The 22,990-nt window shown below is 39.1% G+C and overlaps 1 protein-coding gene across 10 annotated transcripts in view; it reads left to right on the top strand.

Annotated features, from left to right (window-relative positions):
- Window positions 1–22,990, top strand: part of LRRFIP2 (LRR binding FLII interacting protein 2) — a 105,080-nt gene that overhangs the window by 10,692 nt on the left and 71,398 nt on the right. For all 10 annotated transcript variants that reach the window (XM_047875059.1, XM_047875051.1, XM_047875052.1 and 7 more), the window contains exon 2: window positions 9,729–9,872. In XM_047875059.1, coding sequence (XP_047731015.1) covers window positions 9,783–9,872 — 90 coding nt within the window. In that variant the 5' untranslated portion in view covers window positions 9,729–9,782. The remainder of the gene's footprint in view (window positions 1–9,728; window positions 9,873–22,990) is intronic.

Here is a 22,990-nt window from a genome sequence, read left to right as displayed (position 1 = left end):
ACCCAAACACCCCTCCGGGAGATTTTTCAAATGCCTCATCCGATCTCTCTAATTTCTTTTGAATAAGATAGTTTTTGAAATACAGAAAAATATAAAACAAAAATACAGTTTGAGGAAGAACAATACAATGAGCATCTGTGTCTCGCTGCCTAGGTCAAGAAATGGCATTATAATTATCCTAGGAGTTCCTGTATGTGTTCTGTAATGCACGCCTTCCGCTCCAGGCAATCACAATACCATTTTACATGTTAATTAATCGCTCTTCTTGGGACCATTCCCTGCCCAACTCTGCAGTCCCATTCTCCCCTCCATACATGTATTTCTAATCAGTGTGTGGTTTAATTTTGAAAAGTGGATTAGCTCTACCACATTGTTCTGTCTGTTAGGATAGCCTTACCTTCTTTAATACAGTTCAAGTGTATGTCTCACTCACGTCTGTGTCAGTTGTGAGTTGGGAAGCAGTGGTAGAGGAGTGGTTACCAGATGGAAGGTGTGTGAGTCCCTGCGTGACTGTGGAATAGACTGCTCCTTTGAGTTTCTCTTTTCTTTTATGAAGCATATCTTCTAGTAGCTTATTGACAAAGGGTATCAAAGAGGTAAGTTTTTGAGACCTTGCATGTCTGAAAAGGCCTTTAATTGCCACGCATGAGATTAGAATGGTTTGACTGGCAAGTAGCCTATGCCAGTCTTCCTTCAGAAGTTTGAAGGCATCAGTCTATTGTCTTCTTGTTTCCAGAATTACTTTTTAGGGTTTAAAGCCATTCTGATTGTTAATCCTTTCTGTGTAACCTTAATTTCCCACCCACGGAAGCTTGTCAAATCATCCTTGTCTTCCGGTGTTTGAAATTCACTGTGGTAATTCACTACGAAACACCTTGGTATTGACTCAGGACTTGTGTTGAGCATTCTGTAGACCCTTTGAATCTGGCGTCTCATGTCCGTAACTTCTGGGGAAGTTTCTGTGGGAGGAGGGTCAGTTTCTCCTAATTTGTATGCAAAGGAGCCACCCAAGTGTTGACGTGAGGTCTTTTTGGAGCGGAAGTGGTGAATGTAAGGTGGAGCTCATGGCATGTGGCTTTAACTGGAATGGCACGTGGATTGGCTACTCGCAGCTGTACTGTCAGCTCGGCTCTCTTCTCTGATCCTTCCCTTGTGAACATTGAACTTACGTTGCATGATATCTTGTGGACTTCTCCCTTTTATGGGCCTGTAGGTGTGTTGCCTACCATTTCAGGGCATTACTTTGCCCTTTGTAAGACAGGTTTAAGCTATACAAACCTGACCAACATGGCTCAAGAGAGATGTTGGCCTCTCCCTTTCTACTCCAAGAGCATCTCAAGTCGCTACTATTGTATTTTCCACTCAGTGAGCTACATGGGTAGAAGCGTTCATAGAATAAAGGTCTTCAGGAAAAGCTGAAAATTTCAAAGGATTTTGCTTTGATAATAAAAGTTGTAGGCTTAAAAATTAGTGCTTTTCCCCAGGACTTTAGAGGAATTAATGCTTGCTTCTTCTAATTTTGACTTGATGCAAGTCAGATTTTTAATTTTCAGAGTTAATCCAGTGGTGCTCATTCTATTTAAAATTAGCAATGTGTTCCCCACTTACTTAGAATTTCATTATGCCTATAAAAGTGATGGTTACTGGGAAATCTGTTAGAAAATTATAGTTTTACCAGAGATGACCAACATAAATTTTTATAGTGTTACTTTGCAGTTGCTCTGACAGATTAAATAAATCTTTCCTCTTTATCAGTTTATTAATATAATTTCAAAGTTGGTTAGTCCTTTAAGTTTATATTTTCATACTATGAATTAGCCATAATTGTAGCTTTTAATTTAAATCATTTTTTTGATAAAGTGTTTTTTCACAATATATAAAGCTTATGAAAAAAGGAAAATTCTGTTTTATACATATTGCCTATGTTCTTCATTATTCGTGTGTATGAGGTTTTACATATTTGCAGTCATACCGTATATATGGTTTTGTTATCTTTTTGTACCTTATGGGCATAATATCAAAATATGTCCTTGTCTTTGCTTTCTTTCTGTGAGTTTTCTACTACCACAATTTATTACATCATGTTGATTGGCCTTGACCTAAAGCTATTGCTGTCAATTTGGGTCATTTTCAGTTTTGTGTGTGGTTTTACTAAAAAGAAATTAAAATGATCATATTTATCAATTTTTGATAAGTAATTTTTCCTCTTGCGCTATGTTTTAAGTTTTACTTTTTTTATTAGAATATAGTTAGTATAAGTATTGTCAATAGAATTCATCTTAGTGATGAATTAGAATTAGAATTAGAATATAGTTAGTATAAGTATTGTCAATAGAATTCATCTTAGTGATGAATTAGAATTAGAATTAGAAAGGTCTAAGGCTAATTTAAGTTCTTTTCTCCTTTGGGGCTTAATTCTGGCCCCATCTATTGTATTATCAGTAACGCAGGTTAGTTAGCACACTTCTATCATGTTGGTTTTGATTTTCATTTCTTTTGACGGAAGAAGTATTTCAGTAATAATTCTATGTGCTCCACAAAGAAAACACACACTTGTATAGTTCAGGAAAAGGATTTCCAGTTCCTTTTATTGTTGCCACATGTCTAGTAAATTAGAAATAGTGAAAAATGCCTTCCTATTAAGTATATAGATGCAGTGTTGGATTATATTTGTGTTTGAAAATATGCAATTCCCTCACCCACCTGTGGCTCAATTAAGATTAACCTTAGCCATGGGATATACTTCTGAATTCTATACTTCACTACCTTCTCTTTTGCCTATCGTGATTTTAGATATTTTGTTTTTTAGTGTCGGCGATATCACATATTTCCATAGCATTTTACATTTTATAGAAACTTTTATGTCTGTTTGAGCTTTAAAGTGACCCCTGTGATATAGGAATAAATTTAATAAAAGAAGTATGCAAATTACTCATTGAAAATCACAAAACATAGAATAGAATTAAAGGTCTGAATAAATCCCATGTTAATTGATTGGAATCTTAATATTGTTGAGATGGTAATATTTCCCAAAGTGAACTACAGATTTAATGTAACCCCTATCAAAATCCCAGCTGCTTTTCTTTTTTTTAAAGTGACATGTTAATCCTAAAATTTATTTGGAAATATAAGGCACCAGGATCTTAAGAAGAACAAAGTTGACTCACTCATCCCAGTTTTAAAACTTACTGTAGGGATGCCTGGGTGGCTCAGTCAGTTGAGCATCTGACTTCAGCTCAGGTCATGATCTCATGATTCATGAGTTCAAGCCCCATATCAGGCTCTGGGCTTACAGCTCAGAGCCCGTTTTGGATCCATTGTCCCTCTTCCTCTCTGTTCCCCCCCTGCTTGTGGTTGCTTTCTCTCTCAAAAATAAACAAACATTAAAAGATAAAAAGTAAAGCTGTAGGAAAGCTACAGTAATCAAGACAGCATGATACTGACAGAAGGATGTTTATGTTGATATGGATGTAGATAGATCAATGGAATAGAATGGAGGGTCCACGCATAAACCCTTACTTCTGGGGTCAGTTGGTTTTTGACAAGGCTGCCAAGACCATTCAGTTGCAGAAAGAATAGTCTTTTCAACAAATGGTACTAGAACAAGTTGACATCCACAGGCAAAAGAATAGTGTTGGTACCATGCCTCAGACCATATATAAAAATTAACTCTAAATGGATCATAGACATAAAAGTTAGAGCTGAAATTGTACAACTCTGAGAAGAAAACATAGGAATACGTCATTGAGATATTTGGGTAGGCAGTGCTTTTTTAGGAATGACATCAAATTGAATGAAACAACAAAAGAAAAAACAGGTAAACTGACTTCCTCAAAATAAAAGCTTTTGTGCTTCAGAGAACACCATTAGGAAAGGATATGTGGGGGGTGCCTGGCTGGCTCAGTTGGTTGAGTGTCAGGTTTCGTGAGCTAAAGCCTCGCATCGAGCTCTGTGCTGGCAGTGCAGAGCCTGCTTGGGATTCTCTCCCTCTCTCTCTGCCCCTCCCCTGCTCGCTCACATTCTTTGTCAAAATAAATAAATAAACATTAGAAAAAAATCACATCTTTACTGCATGCTTCCCTATATCTTCCTAGTGTTGGTTTTATCTTTGTTTTTTGCTGCCTAAGGTTCTGTTATTCTCCCTAATACTTTGTTTTTTGTTTTTTGTTTTTTGTTTTTTTTTTCTGTTCTGCTTTATGGCATGCTTTTAAGTCTGACCTGTCCTCAGCAATATGTACTTTTCTCTCCCTTCCTTTCATCCTCTGAGTGTATGTCTATACATAACATTTCTGGGTTGTTTTTGTTTTTTTTGGTTTTTTTTGAGTATAGTTGACACACTGACATACTTTTTAAAAGGCATAGGAAAAGGAGAGAATTTGATACTAGAAAATGGTTTACTTCTCAGGGCATACTGAGAATACAGTTGTTGGTTGAGACCACATCTTCCTAATATGGGTTCTGCACAGTTGATGAAAATAGTATTGTAAATCATGTCAAACATACAGCCCATTAGAGCTAATTTATTTAAACATGGTTAGCAAGGAAGGAAGTGCAACCACTGTATGTCATCTTTATGAAAGTAGGAAATGGAAAGATTTGCAGTTGTTTTGGGTGTATGTGAGCAGTATGTATTCAAAATATGAGACTTTAAATTTTTGTTAATTCTTAGGACTACTGAGTGTGGAAGTTGGAGATGTGATTATACAGGTTCTCATGGAAATATAAAATATAAGAAATATAATAAGCATTGTATTTTGTAAAATGTAAGCTTAATTTAACCATTCTAGGTTTTAATATTCTCCTGAGATTTAGTTTGTGTTTAACATCTACCTTTCATGTTCTGCCAGGTCTTCCAATTTTGCCTCATACATGCGTATTTTCTTTCCTTCTTTCCATCTTTCTTTTTTAACGTTTGTTTATTCTTGAGACAGAGCGTGAGTGGGGGAGGGGCAAAGAGAGAGGGCCACAGAATCTGAAGAAGGCTCCAGAGTCAAGCTGTCGGCACAGAGCCAGACGTGGGGTTCAAACTCAGAAACCTTGAGATCGTGACCTGAACTGAAGTCAGACGCTCAACTGACTGAGCCACCCAGGCGCCCCCCATATTTTCATTTTATACTTAGCCTCAATTTCTAGATGTACCTTTTATTCTTTCCATAGATTCTGTTAATGATTTATTCATTTTGTGAATCTCATCTAGATATTTGCAGGATTGATGTCTTTAACTGTTAATTCTTTCCTCTTGCCTACCTGCCTACCTTCCCTCATGCCTCCCTACCTCCTTCCCTACCTCCCTCTGCTGCCGCTTTGCTCCTCCCCTGCCTTTCCCTCTTCATTTCTTTGTCTTCTAGCCAGCAATGGAGCCATTCTCTCCTTTGCCTATAATCTTTCTAATGTATACATAACTATTGGTATTCTTCTGTACAGTGATTACAGTAAAAATCAAGATTTTGGTTGAAATTCCCAGTTCCCATGTCTTTTGTTCCCTTGGTTATCTACCTTTCTCAACCAGTTATTTTTTCTAACACTTTATTGTACACATTTTGAAACATACAGAAAAGTTGAAGAGAGTTCTACTGTGAACACTCATGTACTTACTACCTGGATTCCACTACTAATATTTGATTATACTTTATCTCCTACTATCCTTTATCCATTCCTCTATTTATTGTTACATCTTTTTTTGGGAGCGTGGATGCATTTCAAAATAAGCAGCAGATATCACTCGCTTCAACCCTAAATATTTACCATGTGTCTTATTAACTAGAGTTTAGTGTTTGTTGAGAGGAATTTTTCTTTTGAGGTAAAATTTACATTGAAAGATCTTAAGTGAACCATCATTAAATGACCTCTATGTTCTAAGTCATTTGTGTTCTCATAAGGGCACCAACTCCCATCATAAGGCCATACTTCTAAAATTTGTGTACTCATTTGGATTTTCAAAAATAAGACTTTGAATACCACAAAACACCTTAAAATTTTTTTCTTAAAAAATTTTTTTATTACATAAAAGTGCTACATAGTATAATGATTATAATTTAAGGTGTTTCTATTTTTTCTAGATTGTTCCATGCTTCAGCAAATATTCTTAACATTGTTAATGATACCACATAATGCATGCTGGAGGAAATAACTTGAGGGTGTTTTTGTTTAGTTAAGCGTATGAACATGTAAAGAAAGGCAAGGATTGCCCCTTTGTCTACTTCATAAGCTAAATGTGTAAAGAGATAGTTAATTTAACACGCTTGAAACATTTATGGAGTGCTTTATGAGTTTATTGAGTGTTCGCATTTGTCTGAACTCACTTGAGCCTCCCGTTCACCGTGTTGGATAGCTGGATGGTTGATCTGTCTGTGCCGTGAGTGAAGAAACCAAGGCTCAGGCACGGGAAAGGGCAGGGTAGCCGTTGAACTCAGATCCTCTCCCTCTAAATTTAGTCCAGTAGCAACAGCTGTGCTCACATTCGTCTTTAGTTCAAGTGCCATTCCAGCTGCTGGGATTTGCTGAATAACTAGCAAATGTTTTATTGCGCAGACTGGCGTTAACTGTAGTGAGGACCCTGACACAAAGACCTAGGCCAATATTTTGAGTTCCCCAGGATGAAGTACTCAGATATAAAGGAGCTGCAACTATTGGGATCCAGACAGAACTCTCTAAGTGGGCTATATTTAGAATGTGACGTACTGATACTACATCCCCGTTCTGTTCGCACAAAAGTGAACAGTATCATGATTTAAGTGTCACTTAATGTGGCATAATGCCTGTTTTTCAGAAATCGATTGCATGTGAAGCTCATTGGAGAAGAGAAAGCCTTGTTGATCTGTTTTGGAAGGTTTAGGTTTCACAACATCCTTGAAGGTACTTCCCTACTTTCCCTTAGGTAGCAGATCCTTAATGACAAAAGCAGCTGGAGAAAATCAGCTTCACATTGGGTAACGGACTTGACAAAATGTGGGCAGTTTTGGTTTTGGCGGTGGATGTAAAGGTTTAGCTCTTGGTTTGGTTGATACCATTAAGGAAAAGCTGGAAGAGATGACTATGGCTCCTGAAGAATGTGGACTTGAGGAAACCTTGCGATAGAAATTTACTGAAAGTCCTTCAGGATCCGAAACTGGAAATAGTCTATTTGAGATCGCCTTTTGAGTCTGTATCCTTATTTTTGTCATTTTGAAGATAGATTGCATAGGAGCTGAAAAGCTTTACCCTTTCTAGTATTAGTGAGGATGTCTGCCTACAGAGTACAAATCGTGTAATTCTTTCAAAAATGTTAGATTGCTTTTTGACATAGGTAATGGTTGATCTGCCTCATGTGCACCTGAAAATGGTGATAGGACCTGACCAATGAGTCATTGAAACTAGATACTCCCTACAGATAAGACAAGAAGGACAAGGAAGACCAGAAGTTGTTCCCATTTCCCGCTTATCCTGTGTTTCTTTTTTCTTGTCATCTTTCTCGCTGGGCTGGCTAGCCCGGAGCCTGTTGGGACAGTTTCGTTTGGAGCATTTTTTTTTTTTTTAGTTTTTTTTTTCAACGTTTTTTATTTATTTTTGGGACAGAGAGAGACAGAGCATGAACGGGGGAGGGGCAGAGAGAGAGGGAGACACAGAATCGGAAACAGGCTCCAGGCCAGAGCCCGACGCGGGGCTCGAACTCCCGGACCTCGAGATCGTGCCCTGGCTGAAGTCGGACGCTTAACCGACTGCGCCACCCAGGCGCCCCACGTTTGGAGCATTTTTAAGAAAAGATAATTATTTATGTAAATCTGTGTGCTAGGAATATCCTGACAGGTCTGAGGTCTAGGGCAGTGTTTGTTGAGAAAGAAGGAAATGGGTTATGGAAAAAGAGGAAAAAGAAATACATTCAAAAGAGTGTCTCCAGCAGTGGCTTCAGATAGTGTGTGTCAGCTGTGTGGTGTATGGGGCCTAACTTGGGTGTGATCCACTGTGGGCCACTTTCTTCTTTGAGCCTTGGACCCGAGTGTTTTTATTACTTTTTTTAAGTGCATCTCTCCCTGATGTTGTTGGAATGCTAGAGAATCAAAAAGAAGAAGAAAAAGCGCAGCCATAATTCTTTTCCTTCTAATGAAACCGCTGTTAAACTTTTGATAAAATCTTAATTTCTTCTGTAATTATCTTTATGTTCCTGGAATTAGAAAATGCCTGCTTTTGTCTCCTGTTTCTGTGAATTGCCTTTGAATGTGCCCTTGGAAAGCTAGCTGAAGGACAGATACTGGGTGATATCACTGTGCATCGGTTAAATTGTCACTCCTGTCTTTGAAAAGCGTTACCTGCTGCTTTTTTTCTCAGTAGGTGACTAGTATTTGTGCATTGTTACTATTAAGGTGTATGGTCTTTAAAATGATGCTGAGCATGGGGATGACGGGAGACTTTTGAAAAACCAGCACCGAGCTTTTCAGAAATTGTCTCGATTTGTGGCTGGGACTTATCAGCTGCTGGTTTCAGGCCTACATTCTTTCTCTTTGTTTCCATTGCTTATCGTGCCCAGATAGATTTTCTGTGGCAGAGTAATGAATTATCATCCGTCTTCATTTTGATTGACAAACATAGCATGCTAGCTATGTGGGAATAAGAAATGGTGTCAGATAAGAGGGGAATGGCCTGAGTTTTCATTGGAGAAGACTTTTTTTAGAAGAGTTAATTGATGAAGTTCTATTTTAGTTTGCCTGAACCAAGTAAATTCCAACACATTAAAGTCACTTGGAGTTTTATATAGTTTATTCTACTGGGACAGACTTACATGAGAATTCCTTTGTGACTCACGGTGTAATGAAATTTTGTCAGTTTATTTTGTTAAAGCTAGGAAAAAAATTTTTTTAAGTTAATGAGTATTTTACTAAATGAGCCGTACTTCTCAGGAATGTGTATAGGAGAGAGGGAGGTCATGCAAATGGGGATGCTTTTTCTCATGGGAATCTTTAATTTCAAATACCATGTATTTGGAAGGTTAGATGATCTTTATTATCCTTATTATTTAATCCTGGCAGATGAATTTTTCTTCTCTCTTTTGTAAAAATAGGTCTCTTTCATAATAACCACAATAATAATAGATCCACAGATACATTCTTAATCATTGGCCTGAGTCAGTTTAATTTGTCACTGTATCTTTGGCACTTTCCACAGTACCTGGCAGTGACAGGCACTCAGATATTTGTTGTGTGGACAGTGTTAGTTATTGTTAATTGCAGAATAATAAGCCTTCATTTGTTCTTTTACGTGGTAATAGTTTAATTGGAATTGTTTCTTAAATTACATTAAACAGCCAACTTACCTTTGTAAATTTAAAGTTCTATACTAAAATTTCTTGATATGTTTTTTCAGAGCTTTAGACTGAATGACTTTTCTGAAATTTTTTTTTTTTTTTTTTTTTTTTGCTCTGGAATGGGAATAAGTTTCAGAAATACCTGTATTAATTTTATACTGATAAGTGTACTGTATACTGATAAGAATTACTACTGACCGCAGTTTTCTGAAGCTAATATTACCACACATTCTAGTAGGTTGCCGTGAGTAGTATGGTAAAAAAGTATAAATTTAAGTATTCTAAAATTTATTGGCATAATTTGATAGTGGGAAAAAGTATCTGGTGACTAATTTACGTGTAAATTAAATACAGAAATATAACTTCACATTTCTAAAAGCAAATGTATAAAGGAGCTTTAAAGTGATACAAAGAGAAACATCCTAAGTTATTCTGTGTCTGTTTATTTCAGGGCTGAAAACAGTGAAATCACGTTTCACAGTTAAGGAACTGTTAAGAAGACAACATGGGGACGCCTGGTTCTGGAAGGAAAAGGACGCCTGTAAAAGACCGATTTTCTGCAGAAGATGAAGCTTTGAGTAACATTGCCAGAGAGGTGTGTCTGGAAAACCCCCTCCCAACACTGAGTCTTTGTAAAAGCCCGGGGGTGGGGGGTAGATCTCGGTAGACTTTCTCGTTAACTGAGCTAATTTCAGAATGCTTACTGTGAGATGTTATATGTGGCCTCGAAATGATGTGTTGGAGTGAAATACAGTTACCATCTCTTTATTTGGCTGTTCCTCTTACCTGAAATTAGTTTTTCCTTTTATTTGTTGCGGATTACTTTGAGGTACCTGTTAGAATGTTTTGAAATTTGTAATTAACCTTCATTATTGAAACTTAACGTAATCAGAATGTGGCAAATCTGACAGCTGTATCATAGAAATGCTCATGGGCTGTACCGTTAACATATTCCAGGAGGCACCGTATAAATGTTGACGGAAACAATCCTTATTTGGTGTCTGCTCAGATTCAGTTGCTTTAGCCGGGTTTTGAAATACTGCGTTGGAATTTTTATGTTTAACTTTTAGCTAATACCAGAGCTTCTGCAGCATTTTTGTTTTGGTTTGTTGACAACTTAGGAGAAAGAAACAAATGGAAAGGGCTGTCACCTTTGAATCACTGGCAGCATTTCCTGTTGCATATTGGAAATTTAAGATAACTCCCAGCTGTGATTTCTTAGTGAGGTGCCAACTTTGTTTCAGACTCTGACTCTGTCTGCAGCTGCAGACCTGACGGTAAACTAATCTGGCACGAGAATTGGGTAGAGCATTATTAAATTATATTCTTTTTGTGAGGATTAGGCCCTCACCACTTCCTCTTTGTTATTCTTAGTAAATAGCTCATTTAGGGCTAGTGCTGTTTCCTTTTGACATATTATACGGTCTCTTTTTGATCCAGCTCTTTGTTAACTTTTTCCTCTGGTCAGCTACTCAGCTTTTGAATTAGAAGTCAAATTCTGTAGAACGATGTTTGAGGCAAAGACAAAAGTGATCTAAAAACGGTTGACAAAATTGTGATATTTAAAAAAACTCAAGGGGCGCCTGGGTGGCGCAGTCGGTTAAGCGTCCGACTTCAGCCAGGTCACGATCTCACGGTCCGTGAGTTCGAGCCCCGCGTCGGGCTCTGGGCTGATGGCTCAGAGCCTGGAGCCTGTTTCCGATTCTGTGTCTCCCTCTCTCTCTGCCCTTCCCCCGTTCATGCTCTGTCTCTCTCTGTCCCAAAAATAAATAAATGTTAAAAAAACTCAAGTGAGGGGCCCCTGGGTAACTCAGTTGTTAAGCATCTGACTTCGGTTCAGGTCATGATCTTACAGTTCGTGAGTTCGAGCCCCACATCGGGTGAGCCTGAGCCCCAAACTGGGTGAGCCCTGCTTCTCTCTCTCTCTCTGTCTCTCTCTCTGTCTCTCTCCCTCTCTCTCTCCCTCTCTCCTCTTTTTCTGCCCCTCATTCACTTGCGCCCCCTCTCTTCCTCTCTCAAAAAATCAAGTGAGCTATTTTCAGATAAAAGGGTAAAAGATATTTGAAAATGGAATGAAAAGGAGTTACAGCGATGTTAAGTATTTGCAAAAATGAGGCATTTTGGGAGCCACATAGTTTTAGTTGAAAACTGAAACTACTCAAAATGTTTACCTCCCAAATTGGAGAGATTTATCCAGATTTCTATAAGGAAAGCAAATGTGAGCACCTTCTAGGCTTGTCTGTATTTTACTAAATGTTTCAACTCTTTTTTGGATGTGACACTTCATTTGCAAAAGTGGGTGCCTTTAAACATTTAACACTTGCATACTTACTATGTGACAAATACTATTGTAAGCATTCAAACTGCATTAATTCATTTAATCTTCACAAAATTCTGAGATTGGTTTTATTATTATCTCCATCTTAACAGATAAAGAAACCATCTCACAGAAGAGTTAAATATTTTTCCTCAGGTCACATAGGCAGGAAATAGCAGAGCTTGGGTTCAAACACATGAAGTCTGGTTCCAAGGTCTGAGCATTCAAACACTCGCTATGCTATACTGTTACTCAATATTCTCCAACTCCCCCAGTTTGTTTTCTGTAACTTTTCATGATTTTGAAAGTACTTGGCACATCTTGATTCTCATAATAACTTTGTGTGTTAGGTAGGATAGGTATTGTTATTAGCCTTATTTACAGACAAGGAAACAGATGAAGCTGAGATGAATGTCTAAAAGGTATGAGACCTGGGGCTCAAATTCAGCTCTGTAAAGCCATTGTTCATTCTACTGTACCATACTCTTCCAGAATAGGCAGGCTTTGGAGAGTTGTAAGTGTGGCTTTTAATTCTGGCCCTGTTAGTTGCTGGTTGAGTAATTTTGTTGAGTAGCTACTGTGGATTTCAGTTCCCTCATCTGTAAAATGGGAACAGCATTGTCTTCCTGTATTAGAAGGCTGTTGTGGCGATTAAAGGAAATAGAGCATGTAAACCTTTAGCATAGTGTTAGGCTTGCAGTGGCTATTTTGTTGCTTATTAATGTCATAATTGAAAGTGAGAATACAGGTAAAAGAGTCTTTTTTTGTAAAAAAAAATGTAGTAAGATAGGTGTTCTAAAACATTTTTGATTGCCAGACTCAGGGAGATTTTTCAGCGTTCAGATTCCCAGGCCTTACCTGTGCTTGCGAATCTGAATCTGTGGGGGTTGAGCTCAGAAACCTGTGTTTAAGTGTGTGTGCACGTATGGGTATGCACAAACACCTACACACACACTTCCTCCCAGAGGATTTTGATGGCCAGTCAGGTTTGGGGACCATGAACCAAAATACACTTGGATGGTCAGTTTTTTATACTTCCAGGTTGTTTTCCTCCCTGTATATTATTATTTTGCTATGCAATAACAAATTTAATCCGATTATTAAATGATAAGTTATAGTATAATAATAAAAGTTATTACTATAAAAGGGTTTAAAAGGCCAGTATTTCTAGTTTATGTTTCTGTTTTCAGAGCTCTCAATATGAATATACCATCTCCAATAATCTGGTCAAAAAGCTGATCTTAGCCTTCAACGTGAAAGGGACAGTTTTTACTAAATTGACGACTTTTATTTGCACGGGTGCCCAATGTGTGATGTAGTGGTTTGAAAACTTTAGAAGTTCGGCAGTTTTAACAATTCTTTCATATATTCCTTGTGGTTATTTTTCTTTCCTTTACAGTTTTCATAGCCAGTTCTTAATTGTCCATTCATACATTGCTTGGTTGACACTCGCAGATAGTCCTTAATCCTTATTTTCTCCTTTCACTCACACACACACACACACACTACATGCCTGAAGTTAGGAAGAAACAAAAATGAACAGAACCCTTATCATTTTTAAAGAGGACAATAGCTTAATCCTTTTTTTTATAGTTAAATTTTAAGTGTTTAATTTTTCTTTTCTCACCTCACATTGCTTTTTGCAGTAGACAGGGAATGCCATAAATACAGAAAAACAATCTCTTTTTCCTCCTGCTTACTATTTGCTCAGGTTTCTTTGCTCCTCAGTTGATCCCAAGTCAGGGAACTGGGGAGAATGAGGAGGAAAAGAAACAAAAGGCATAAATACATTCTGCAGACTGGATAGTTTGCCTGCTAAATATGGAACTGAGTACATTGTGGTAAAACACACACAAAACCTAGCATCTTAACCATTTTTAAAATGTAGGATTCTGTGACTTTAAGTACATTCACATTGTTGTGTAACCATTATCACCACCCATCTACAGGGGTCGAAGTCTTTGTTTTGTAAGACCTGTGTACATTCTAAGAAGGACATTTAGAAGTTTGAAGATTGCTCTGAGAAGGCAGGAATGTGGATGGATTTAGAAGTCCCACCATGTAGTAGGCATGTGACTGCTCTGCGGCTGGGGGTGGGGGCGGGGGGGGGGGGGGGGTTGGTCTGTCACAGCTCTCAGAAGAGCTCAGGGGAGCTGAGTCAGAAGGGGTCACCAGCAAGTCCTCTAGGGCTTCAGGAGACCAATGCGGATTCTTTCCTTTCTTGCTTGTTTGGCTTTGGTTGTTCCAGAGGTTTGGGGGAAATGCAGTTGAAGCATGGACTTTAAGCGAAAATTACCTAACAGCACAGAGTGTATCAAATTGGGAAGCCTGAGGCCGCTGGCTCTCCAAAGGAAAAAGATGAGGGTTGGGCAAAAGCTACTTATGCCGCCTTACTTGCAGTAAGTTTGGTGAATGTTATGGTGAGTGTTCCCAGAAGAAGTTAAGCCTTTGAAGGGATAGCAAACAGTCTTTTTAAGGTATCAAGAAGCCTGGAATATTACTAATCTCCTTGTTTTGGAGCTGAAAATACGAAGAAAACATGTTTCATGCACATCTCTCCAAATGGAAGTTATCAGAACATTGCTTAATTTCGGATCTTATGATCTGAGAGTCCTTCCAGCTCTAAAATTCTGTGATTTCCCTTGAGATCCAGGACCCAAAAAGATTCATGCTCTTAATGGACAGTTCTCTTAAATCTAAAAGATCAGTGACGAGCATAGAAATTGATTTTATAGGAGCTGGAGTTGGAGTCTAGCAAATGGAGTGTTCAGAGACTTGTTGAGCAGATGTACATCTGGATGTGTTTGGAGCATATACCTACTTGTGATAACGAAGGAAGGTTTTATTTCTTTTCAACATTTGTGGCTGCTAGAGCTTTCAGATTTCATTTTTTAAAAATAGCTTTATTAAGATATAATTCACCCATTTGAAATGTTTTTGGTATGGTTTTGAAATGGTTTTTGGTATTTTACAACATTATTTTTTAAAAGTTGTGATTATAATATATATAACAAAATTTGCCATTTTAACCATTTTAAGACTACAATTCAGTGGCATTCATTGCATTTACAATGTTGTGTAGCCATCACCACTGTCTATTTCCAAAACCTTTTCATCACCCCAGATGTTAATTCTGTAGCCATTAAGTAAGAACTCCTCATTCCCCTTCTTCCAGCCCCTGGTAACCTTTAATCTATTTTAGGTCTCTAGGAGTTTGCTTAATTCTGGACATTTCATATAAGTTAGAATTATATAGTATTTATCCTTTTGTATTTGCCTTTTTTTCACTTGGCGTAAGGATTTCAAGATTCATCCATGTTGTAACATGTGTCAGAACTTCATTCCTTCCCCCTCCTTTAAATTACTTCACTCCTTTGTTATGGCTGAATAATTTTCCACTGTTTGATATATTACATTTTGTTTATCCATTTATCTGTTGATGGTCAGTGGTTGGATTGCATTTTGCTGCCTACAGAAGTAACAGTCATCCAGCCATCTAGTGTGAGAATCAGAAGCTTGTGGGTTTTGATTATGGATTAGCAGCCTGAATGGAAGGATATAAAGGGAAGAATTGTGCTTATAGTTTAAAAGATACTGTCCAGTGTTATTGTTTTGTATTAAAAAAATTTTTTTAATGCTTTTGCTTGGTTTTTTTTTTTGAGAGAGAGAGAGAGAGAGAGAGGGAGACACAGAATCTGAATCAGGTTCTAGGCTCTGAGCTGTCAGCACAGAGACCAATGCGGGGCTCGAACTCATGGACTGTGAGATCATGACCTGAGTGGAAGTCCAATGCTTAACCAACTGAGCCACCCAGGTGCCCCTGTTTTCTGTTTTTAAAGTTTGTTTGTTTGTTTGTTTGTTTGTTTATTTATGGGGGGGATGGAATATGAGTGGGGGAGGGGCAGAGAGAGAGAATCCCAGGCAGGCTCCATGCTGTCAGCACAGAGCCTGATGCAGGCAGGGCTCACACACCATGAGATCATGACCTGAGCCGAAGTCAGATACTTAACCAACTGAGCCTCCCAGGCACCCTTCCTCATCTGGTGTTATTGTTTTCTGGAATGCTAACTGTAATAGGTTGGTAGAGCTAATAGTCCTGTGGTTACCTCACTATTTTTTACTTGAGTAACGTACTCATTTTTAGGATAAATTAAGGATGCAAAACTTTTGACAAGGATAGCAGCTTTTGAAGATGCAAATATTGTGAATTACCATAATCACAATATTTATGGGTGTTAATACCATCTTTCATTTAAGAGTAGAGTTGAAAAAAACTGCACAGATGTTGAATGTCATCCATTCAGTATGCACATCTGTTCTCTGCAAGCACATGTATGAGGGATGTGGGGTAGACACGTCTAACACGGTCGTTGCCCTCGTGGTGCTTAGATTCTACAGGGGAAACTACATGATGGACTAGCTCAACTTTCAGTTCCTTTTTTTTCTTCAAAATTAGTATCTACATTTTACACGGTAATTTCTTTTTTTGTCTTGTAAGCTGTGATTGTCAGTGCTGATCAGCGGCATTCTTAGAATCAAGGAAATACGGTAATCTGTTTGCAACTGTGTTAAGTGCTTTGAATAAAAAGTAAATGCTTTTATTAAAGAGTGTGTGGCAGTGGGGCTTGACATGTTTGGGGGCTTTGGGAAGGCTTCCCTGAGGAAGTGCCCTTTCAACTGAGTTCTGAAGAATGAGTGGAATTATTGAGGGGAAAGGGAGTTGCCAGATGCAGGTAAGAGCTTTCCAGTCAGAGGGAAGAATGTGTGACAAGCTTTTGAGACTAAAAGAGTATGGAGAATTCGAAGAATAATAACAACAGCTAATATTTACTGATTCCTGAGCTTGTATTATGTACCAGTCACTGTCCTAAGTTCTTTAAAGGGATTTAGTCCTCATGACGACGCTGTGAGGTGGTCTGCTATTCTCATTTTATCCATGGTGAATGCAAGGTGTGGAGAAGTGAGTAACTTGCTCAAGGTCACATAGCTAGAAAGGGTAGGACTGAAATTTGCATGGGGGCTCCTACACCCTGAAAGTATTATGCCTTCCGTGAGATCACTAACGCCAACACGCACAGCAAGGAGGAGAGGAGTCAGAGAGGTAGGCAGGAGCCAGATCATATAAGCCAGTGGTTCTCAACCAAGGGTGATTTTGTCTCCCAGAGGACATTTGGCAATGTGTGGAGGTATTTTGGAGATGACAGGAGGGGTGTGCTACTAGATAGAGCTTGTGGCTAGGGACCAGAGTTGCCCCTAAACATCTTGCTGTGCACAGGATACCCTTCACAACAAAGAATTATCTGGCCCAAGTGTCAGTAGGGCCAAGGCTGAGAACCCTGAGGCAGGTTCTTTTAGACTGTATTTAGGATTTGGGTCTGTGTCCTAAGAACAGTGGAAAACCATTGAAAGGTTTTGTGTAGGGGCATGACGTGATCAGATCTGTGCCTTGAAAGGATGACTTTAGTGCAGGTTGGAGATTATATCAAAAAGGACATTAGTGGATGTGGGGAGATGAGTCGTGAGACTTTCAGAGGCAGTGGGGGCCTGGCCCAGAGGTAGGACGCTGGGCATGTTGAGAGGTGGTTGGGACGGAGAAGTAAGTAGTCGATGCTTGGTGAGTGGCTGTGTTTGGGTAGCAGAGAGGGAAAGGTTTGGATTGTGCATCATCTGGGTGGTGGTAGGGAACATTCAAGTGGGGAGGAGGCTTGGAGAGGGAGGATCGCGGATTTATGTGTATTGTATCTAAGGTGTCCGGGAGGCATCTAAGTGGAGATTATGAAGAGGCAGTTTGTGGATATGGATCAAGAGTTCCAAGGAGAGGTCTGGGCTGTAGATAAAAATTGAGACTTATGAGCATGTAGAAGGTAATTGAAATTGTGAGTATTGGTGAGATTGTCTAGGGAGGAAGTATAGAGTTGAAAGTAATCATTCCTCAGGTTGAGTCCTAAAGCACTCCAAGGATTTCAAGGTCAAGTCTCAAGTCTTAATTCTGACACTTTTTTGATCATCCTTTTGTGTTTGGTTCACATTGTTCTGTGCAAATCAGATTTGTCTGAAAAGCTGACTTCATAGGAAGCAGAGTTATTCTTGTTTAAAATATTTTTGGGGCACCTGGGTGGCTCAGTTGGTTAAGCACCCAATTTTGGCTCAGGTCATGATCTCATGGCCTGTGGGTTCAAGCCCCGTGTTGGGCTCTGTGCTGACAGCTCAGAGCCTGGAGCCTGCTTCAGATTCTGCTCCCCCACTCACACTCTGTGTCTCTCTCAAAAATGAATGAACATTATAAAAAAAAATTTTAAGTACTTTCGAGTGTTCTCAACAGTGGTCTTCAAAAATTTATTAAAGGTTATGAAATGTGAGTTAATTTTTCAGAGTTTTGGAGAGTGACTATATTTTTATTTCTACTCAGTTAAAAAAAAAAATTCTCCCCCTGTACTTACTGTTTTTATTAGACAAATCTTTTGAAAGAGCAAATCTAAGTTGTTTTTAGTCATTTAGAATTCCTTCCAGTGGCATTAATACATGAATGCAACCAGCGTCCATTGAGTTCAGAACTCTCTCCATTTTTTTTCCCATTTACCCCTGGAACTGAGTCAGAGTTCTGGCTCTGTAATGGTCAGCGTCACTCTGAGTATCTCCCTGTTCTTGATTTGTTCTTCTAACCAAAATTAACAAGATTTAGTTTTGTGTCAGTGTGATTGAAATATATTTGGTATAGCATTCATTGTCATAATCTTTACCATTCCTGTGACTTACAGGAATTTGGAGAAAAAAGTTCAAACAGCACAGTATCAGTAACCTAAATATGAAGACGTTACTGGCAACACCCTTTCTTTTTCTCCCAAAGTATTTCTACTGTGACTCGTAATTTCCCTTTGGTTAGATGTGTCACTGCAGATCCAAAGTTTCAGTTCTCCTGAGTGATCTCTCTGTTAGGTTATATTCAGACCTCAGTAGTAAAGTCTGTAATCTTAAATTTCCTCTCTCATTACAAAAGAATATTTTGCCATCAAAAGGTCTCAGTAAAAGGAGTATATAGTCGTTCGACATCAGAAGAAAATGGCTTAAAAATCCCTAGATTTTATCTAATACATGTAGCTGTTTGTGCCCAGAAAAATTTATACAGTTGGTCTTCAACTACCAAAAACTTTATAAAAAGTAGTTAACCATAATTACGTTGTAAGATTTAATTAAGAAAAAATGGTACCTGAGATTTTCGACTAAAGGGAAGTTGCTAAGAAATCGAGTAATGATTTTTATTTGTTAGTCTGGAAACCATAGCAACACAGTAAATATTATGTCTCAATTTGTCTTTCACGGTTCTTTTGGCATGAGTGTCATGGAAAAATAAACAAAATTAAACACAGTAAACTCTGAGTCTTAGCTACCTGAATTAGTCATTTTCCTTGAATGTTTCACTTTCTAGAATTTTGTGTTTCGGGTTTCTTGAAATTAAAGCGTAGTCTGTAAAGATCCAGATCGTATTTTGTCTTTTCTTCTTATGCCAGTTACATGGGTTTTATCTAATGGATATACATGCAGGCTGGCAACTCCACACTTGGCTTCATTAAATGCATTTCTGTCAAATTACAAAGTTTTAATTTGCCTCCCTTGAAAAGTGTTACATGAGCCCAGTAGGACAAAAGTTTTAAAGCTAGAGGTTTCTCTCTCTTTTTAAGACATTGAAGTGTGTGTTTTCATGCACTACTCTTTGAAAATATTAAATGCAGGAAGGTTTTGATAATAGTATAATGTTTGGTGATAACTGTTTCAGATTAAAAAAAGATGAGAAAGAAGGGAGAAAGAAGACATTATAAACCAAGTCTAGGGTCCTTTGTTTCACTCCCTAGGCCTATCTTCCCCTACCCCTCTCACCCAACAGGGAACTACTGTAATAAAATCATAAGATACCCTTCCTGTCTATGTGCTAAAAGTTCTAATACATAGCTCCGAGAACAGTATTGTTTTACGGGTTTTTCTGTATTGTTTTCTAAGTGCTCTACAGGCGTGCGGGTGTGAAACAAGTGGAACCATATGGGAAGCCGCCAGGGTGATAACTCCGTATGGCTGGGGAGAGGTTGGGGAATGGGAGGAGAAGATGCTAGGGAGACCGTAGGGACCAATCGAGAAGGGATTTGTGCGCCGCGGAGTTTAAATTTGGTTTTGCAAGCTGTGGAGGAGCCACTGAAGGGTAAAACCCTTTTCAGATTTGATTTGTAGCATAACGGGTTTAGCTACCATGTGGAGAATGGCTGGTAGGAGGCAGAAATCTAGCCGGGGAGCTGCTGTAGTCATCTTCGCTGGAGCTGCCAGGAGCCTGAGTTAAGGCAGGGATAGTGGGAATGGGGAGGACAGTTTGGATGGAAGGAATAGTAAAGAGAGAGAGTCTTGATGGGAGCTACCCAGTTGAGGTTGAATGACCTAATGTATGTGTGTGGGGGGGGGGGGCGTAAGAAAAGAAAGAGGGGCATTATGTTGATTCTTCACCTCAGGTTTTGGGTGACCGGAACAGAAAGAGGAAGAGCCAGCTGAAAGGAAGGGCTGTAGATTGAGTTTGTAATACGTTGAGTCTCCGGTTCCAGTGGGACAGCCCAAGTAGTTAATCGCCAGCTGGATCAGGACAGTGGGAGAAAAGTCTGAGGTGGACAGAAGATGTACGGGTCATCAGTGTCACCTGGGGTGGGGTGGGGGGCTGTGGAGCCGAGAGTAAAAAGAGGGAGTTAAGCCTGGAAGCTTTGGTCGCATTAAAATTTAAGGAGCTAGTAGAGAAAAATGAGCTCATGAGAAGTTCTGAGGAGGAGAGATCAGAGAGTCGTGAGGAAAACTGGGAGGTTAGTATTGCAGAAAGCCACGAGCTGAGAGTTTTAAGAAGGAATTGAGTGGTGAGGGATGTTGGAAGTGCAGAACTGACAAGCGCGGGAAGCATAGAAAAATCCTGTTGGGCTTGGTAGTTAGAGGTCATTAGTGACTGACTTGCAGGGGCAGTTGCGGGAAAATGATTGGGGCAGAAGCCAGAATGCAGTCATGTGGAGAGAGTGAGAAACGAGGAGGAGGTGTGAGAAAAGTCGGCTGTAAAGACAAGATAAGGCAGAATCGAACCAGGATGGGATTGTTTGTTCATTATTTGTTTTTGAAAGATAGGAGGGAGTTTGAACCTACCTAATGAGAAGAAGAAGCCAATAAGAGTGAAGACAGAGAAGAGAGATCACATGGTTGAGGCAAGATCCCTGGGGAAGATGGGGTTCACATCATAGCATGGAGAGGGTGTGTGTGTGTGTGTGTGTGTGTGTGTGTGTGTGTGTGTGTGTCGGGAGGGGTATATTTATATTTATATTAAGTTATATAGCTTATAATTAATTTTCTTGCCTTTGAATCTTAGGATGATGGATTCAAGCTATTTTTTTAAGTAAACATAACTCCCTCCCTCCCCCCCGCCCCCCAAATAGTCCCAAATGAAATTTGACTTGTGACTTGTATTCCAAGGAAACAGTGAGCACTCTGCAGTGAATCGGATGGATCCTGCCTTACTTGTCAACCCACTGGACAGATGGAAGATTTATGACAGGATTGGTTCCAGTTGAGTTTCTTATCTGGAATGCCACTGGGAGCCACAGTAGTTTTATTTTAGCCTGTTCTCCTGCGTTTATTTTACCAAAGGAGCAACAGAATCCAAATTTGTGTAAGGATAATTCTGAACATTGGATACCACGAAATATATTATGGCTAATCATATTTTATGTGGGGATGTTTTGTCTCACTTGTTCCTTGGTGTTGCAGACAGATCATTTGAACAGTGTGTAGTATGGAATAGCAAGGATGGGAGGAGAGTGGGGATGGAGACAGTGAAGTTAGAATTAGGAAATGAAGTATTCTGGCTGAAAGTGGTAAGAGCCTGCTTGGGAGAGGGGGAGTCTTCTGGAATGGAAAGCAAAGGTGGGAACCAAGGGATATTATAAAGGAAGATTTGGTTAGGAAGTGGGAGGCCCTGAGACCTTTGGTCTTGAACAAGCGTGGCAAAGGTTCCATTTCTAGAGATTGGAAGATAGGGGAACAGAGCCTCTTCACTGGGGGAAGATGAGGCCTCTGTGGAAGATGGTTGATGTTTTGAGGAATTGCTAAACTGTTTTGAATAGTGGCTGCGCCGTTTACCTTTCCAGTGTTTAAGGGTGCTGATTTCTCCGCATCTTTGCCAACACTAGTTATTGATTTATTTTTAATTTTACACATCCTAGTGGGTGTGAAATATCTCAGTGTGGTTTTGATTTGCATTTCCCTAATGGCTAATGATGTTGAGTATCTCTTCATGTGCTTATTGGCCATTTGTGTATCTTCTTTACAGACATACCTAGTCAAATCCTTTGCCCATTTTATTTAAACTTTTTTTTTTTTTCCACATTTATTTATTTTCTGAGAGACATAGAGAGACAGACCACAAGTTGGGGAGGGAAAGAGAGAGAAGGAGACACAGAATCCGAAGCAGGCTTCAGGCTCCGAGCTGTCAGCACAGAGCCCGACGCGGGGCTCGAACCCACCAACCGTGAGATCATGACCTGAGCCGAAGTTGGACACTCAACCGACTGAGCCACCCAGGCGCCCCCCTTTGCCCATTTTAAAATGGAGTTATGTATCTTTTTATTGAATCCCATCTTCTTTCTTTCTTTCTTTCTCCTTCTCCTTCTCCTTCTCCTTCTCCTTCTCCTGCCAAGTTTTAATCTAAATTTCCAACTTCCTTGATGTGGCCTCTTCTGTCCCTCTAGTTGTGCAGTTGTTATGTTAGTCCTCAGGTCGATTTTATGGGTATTCAGAATGATTTGATAGTATCTAGTTGTGTTCTAGAGTGAAGATAAGCACAGGGTCCTCCTACGATGCCACCATCCTGGCTTGCAAACCCACACAATATTTTTACTTTCTTAAATTCCAAAAGAGGATAATACAAAATCTTCATGGTAAAGGGAGAGTCCTTAATGTAGAAGGTACTCAAACCATAGTGGTTAGTTCTCAGCTTTTCCTCCAAGTTCTTTCTTAGCGGTCACTGTACGATTCTAATTATTACGTTGAGTAGTACAGTGAATGTCTTAACACATTTGGAATGTTTCTAAATTAACACAGCCTAAAGCAGTTTTGTTCCAGGGGTGATCGAGTCCCATGATTTTTCCTGCTGTCATTTTCTTTTTCCATTTGCCCCAAGAATTTAGTAGGAAAGGGATTTAAATCTATCCAAATATAGCTTTACTTTTTGTACTATAATTTTCATTGTCCTAAGAAGAATAAATTTCTATACTTATGTGATTGCATATTTCCTTTAATCAGCCTTACTGTGTCTAATATTTGAAAGCAGAATGATCAGAAAAATTTTTAGAAACCTAGTCCATTGACCTGCTTGATTTCACAGGTAA

This window comes from Prionailurus viverrinus, chromosome C2 (assembly GCF_022837055.1).
Source record: "Prionailurus viverrinus isolate Anna chromosome C2, UM_Priviv_1.0, whole genome shotgun sequence".
In the NCBI taxonomy this organism is placed as follows: Eukaryota; Metazoa; Chordata; class Mammalia; order Carnivora; family Felidae; genus Prionailurus; species Prionailurus viverrinus.
Note: the sequence above shows the minus strand (reverse complement) of the source record. Positions and strands in the feature narration are given on the sequence as shown.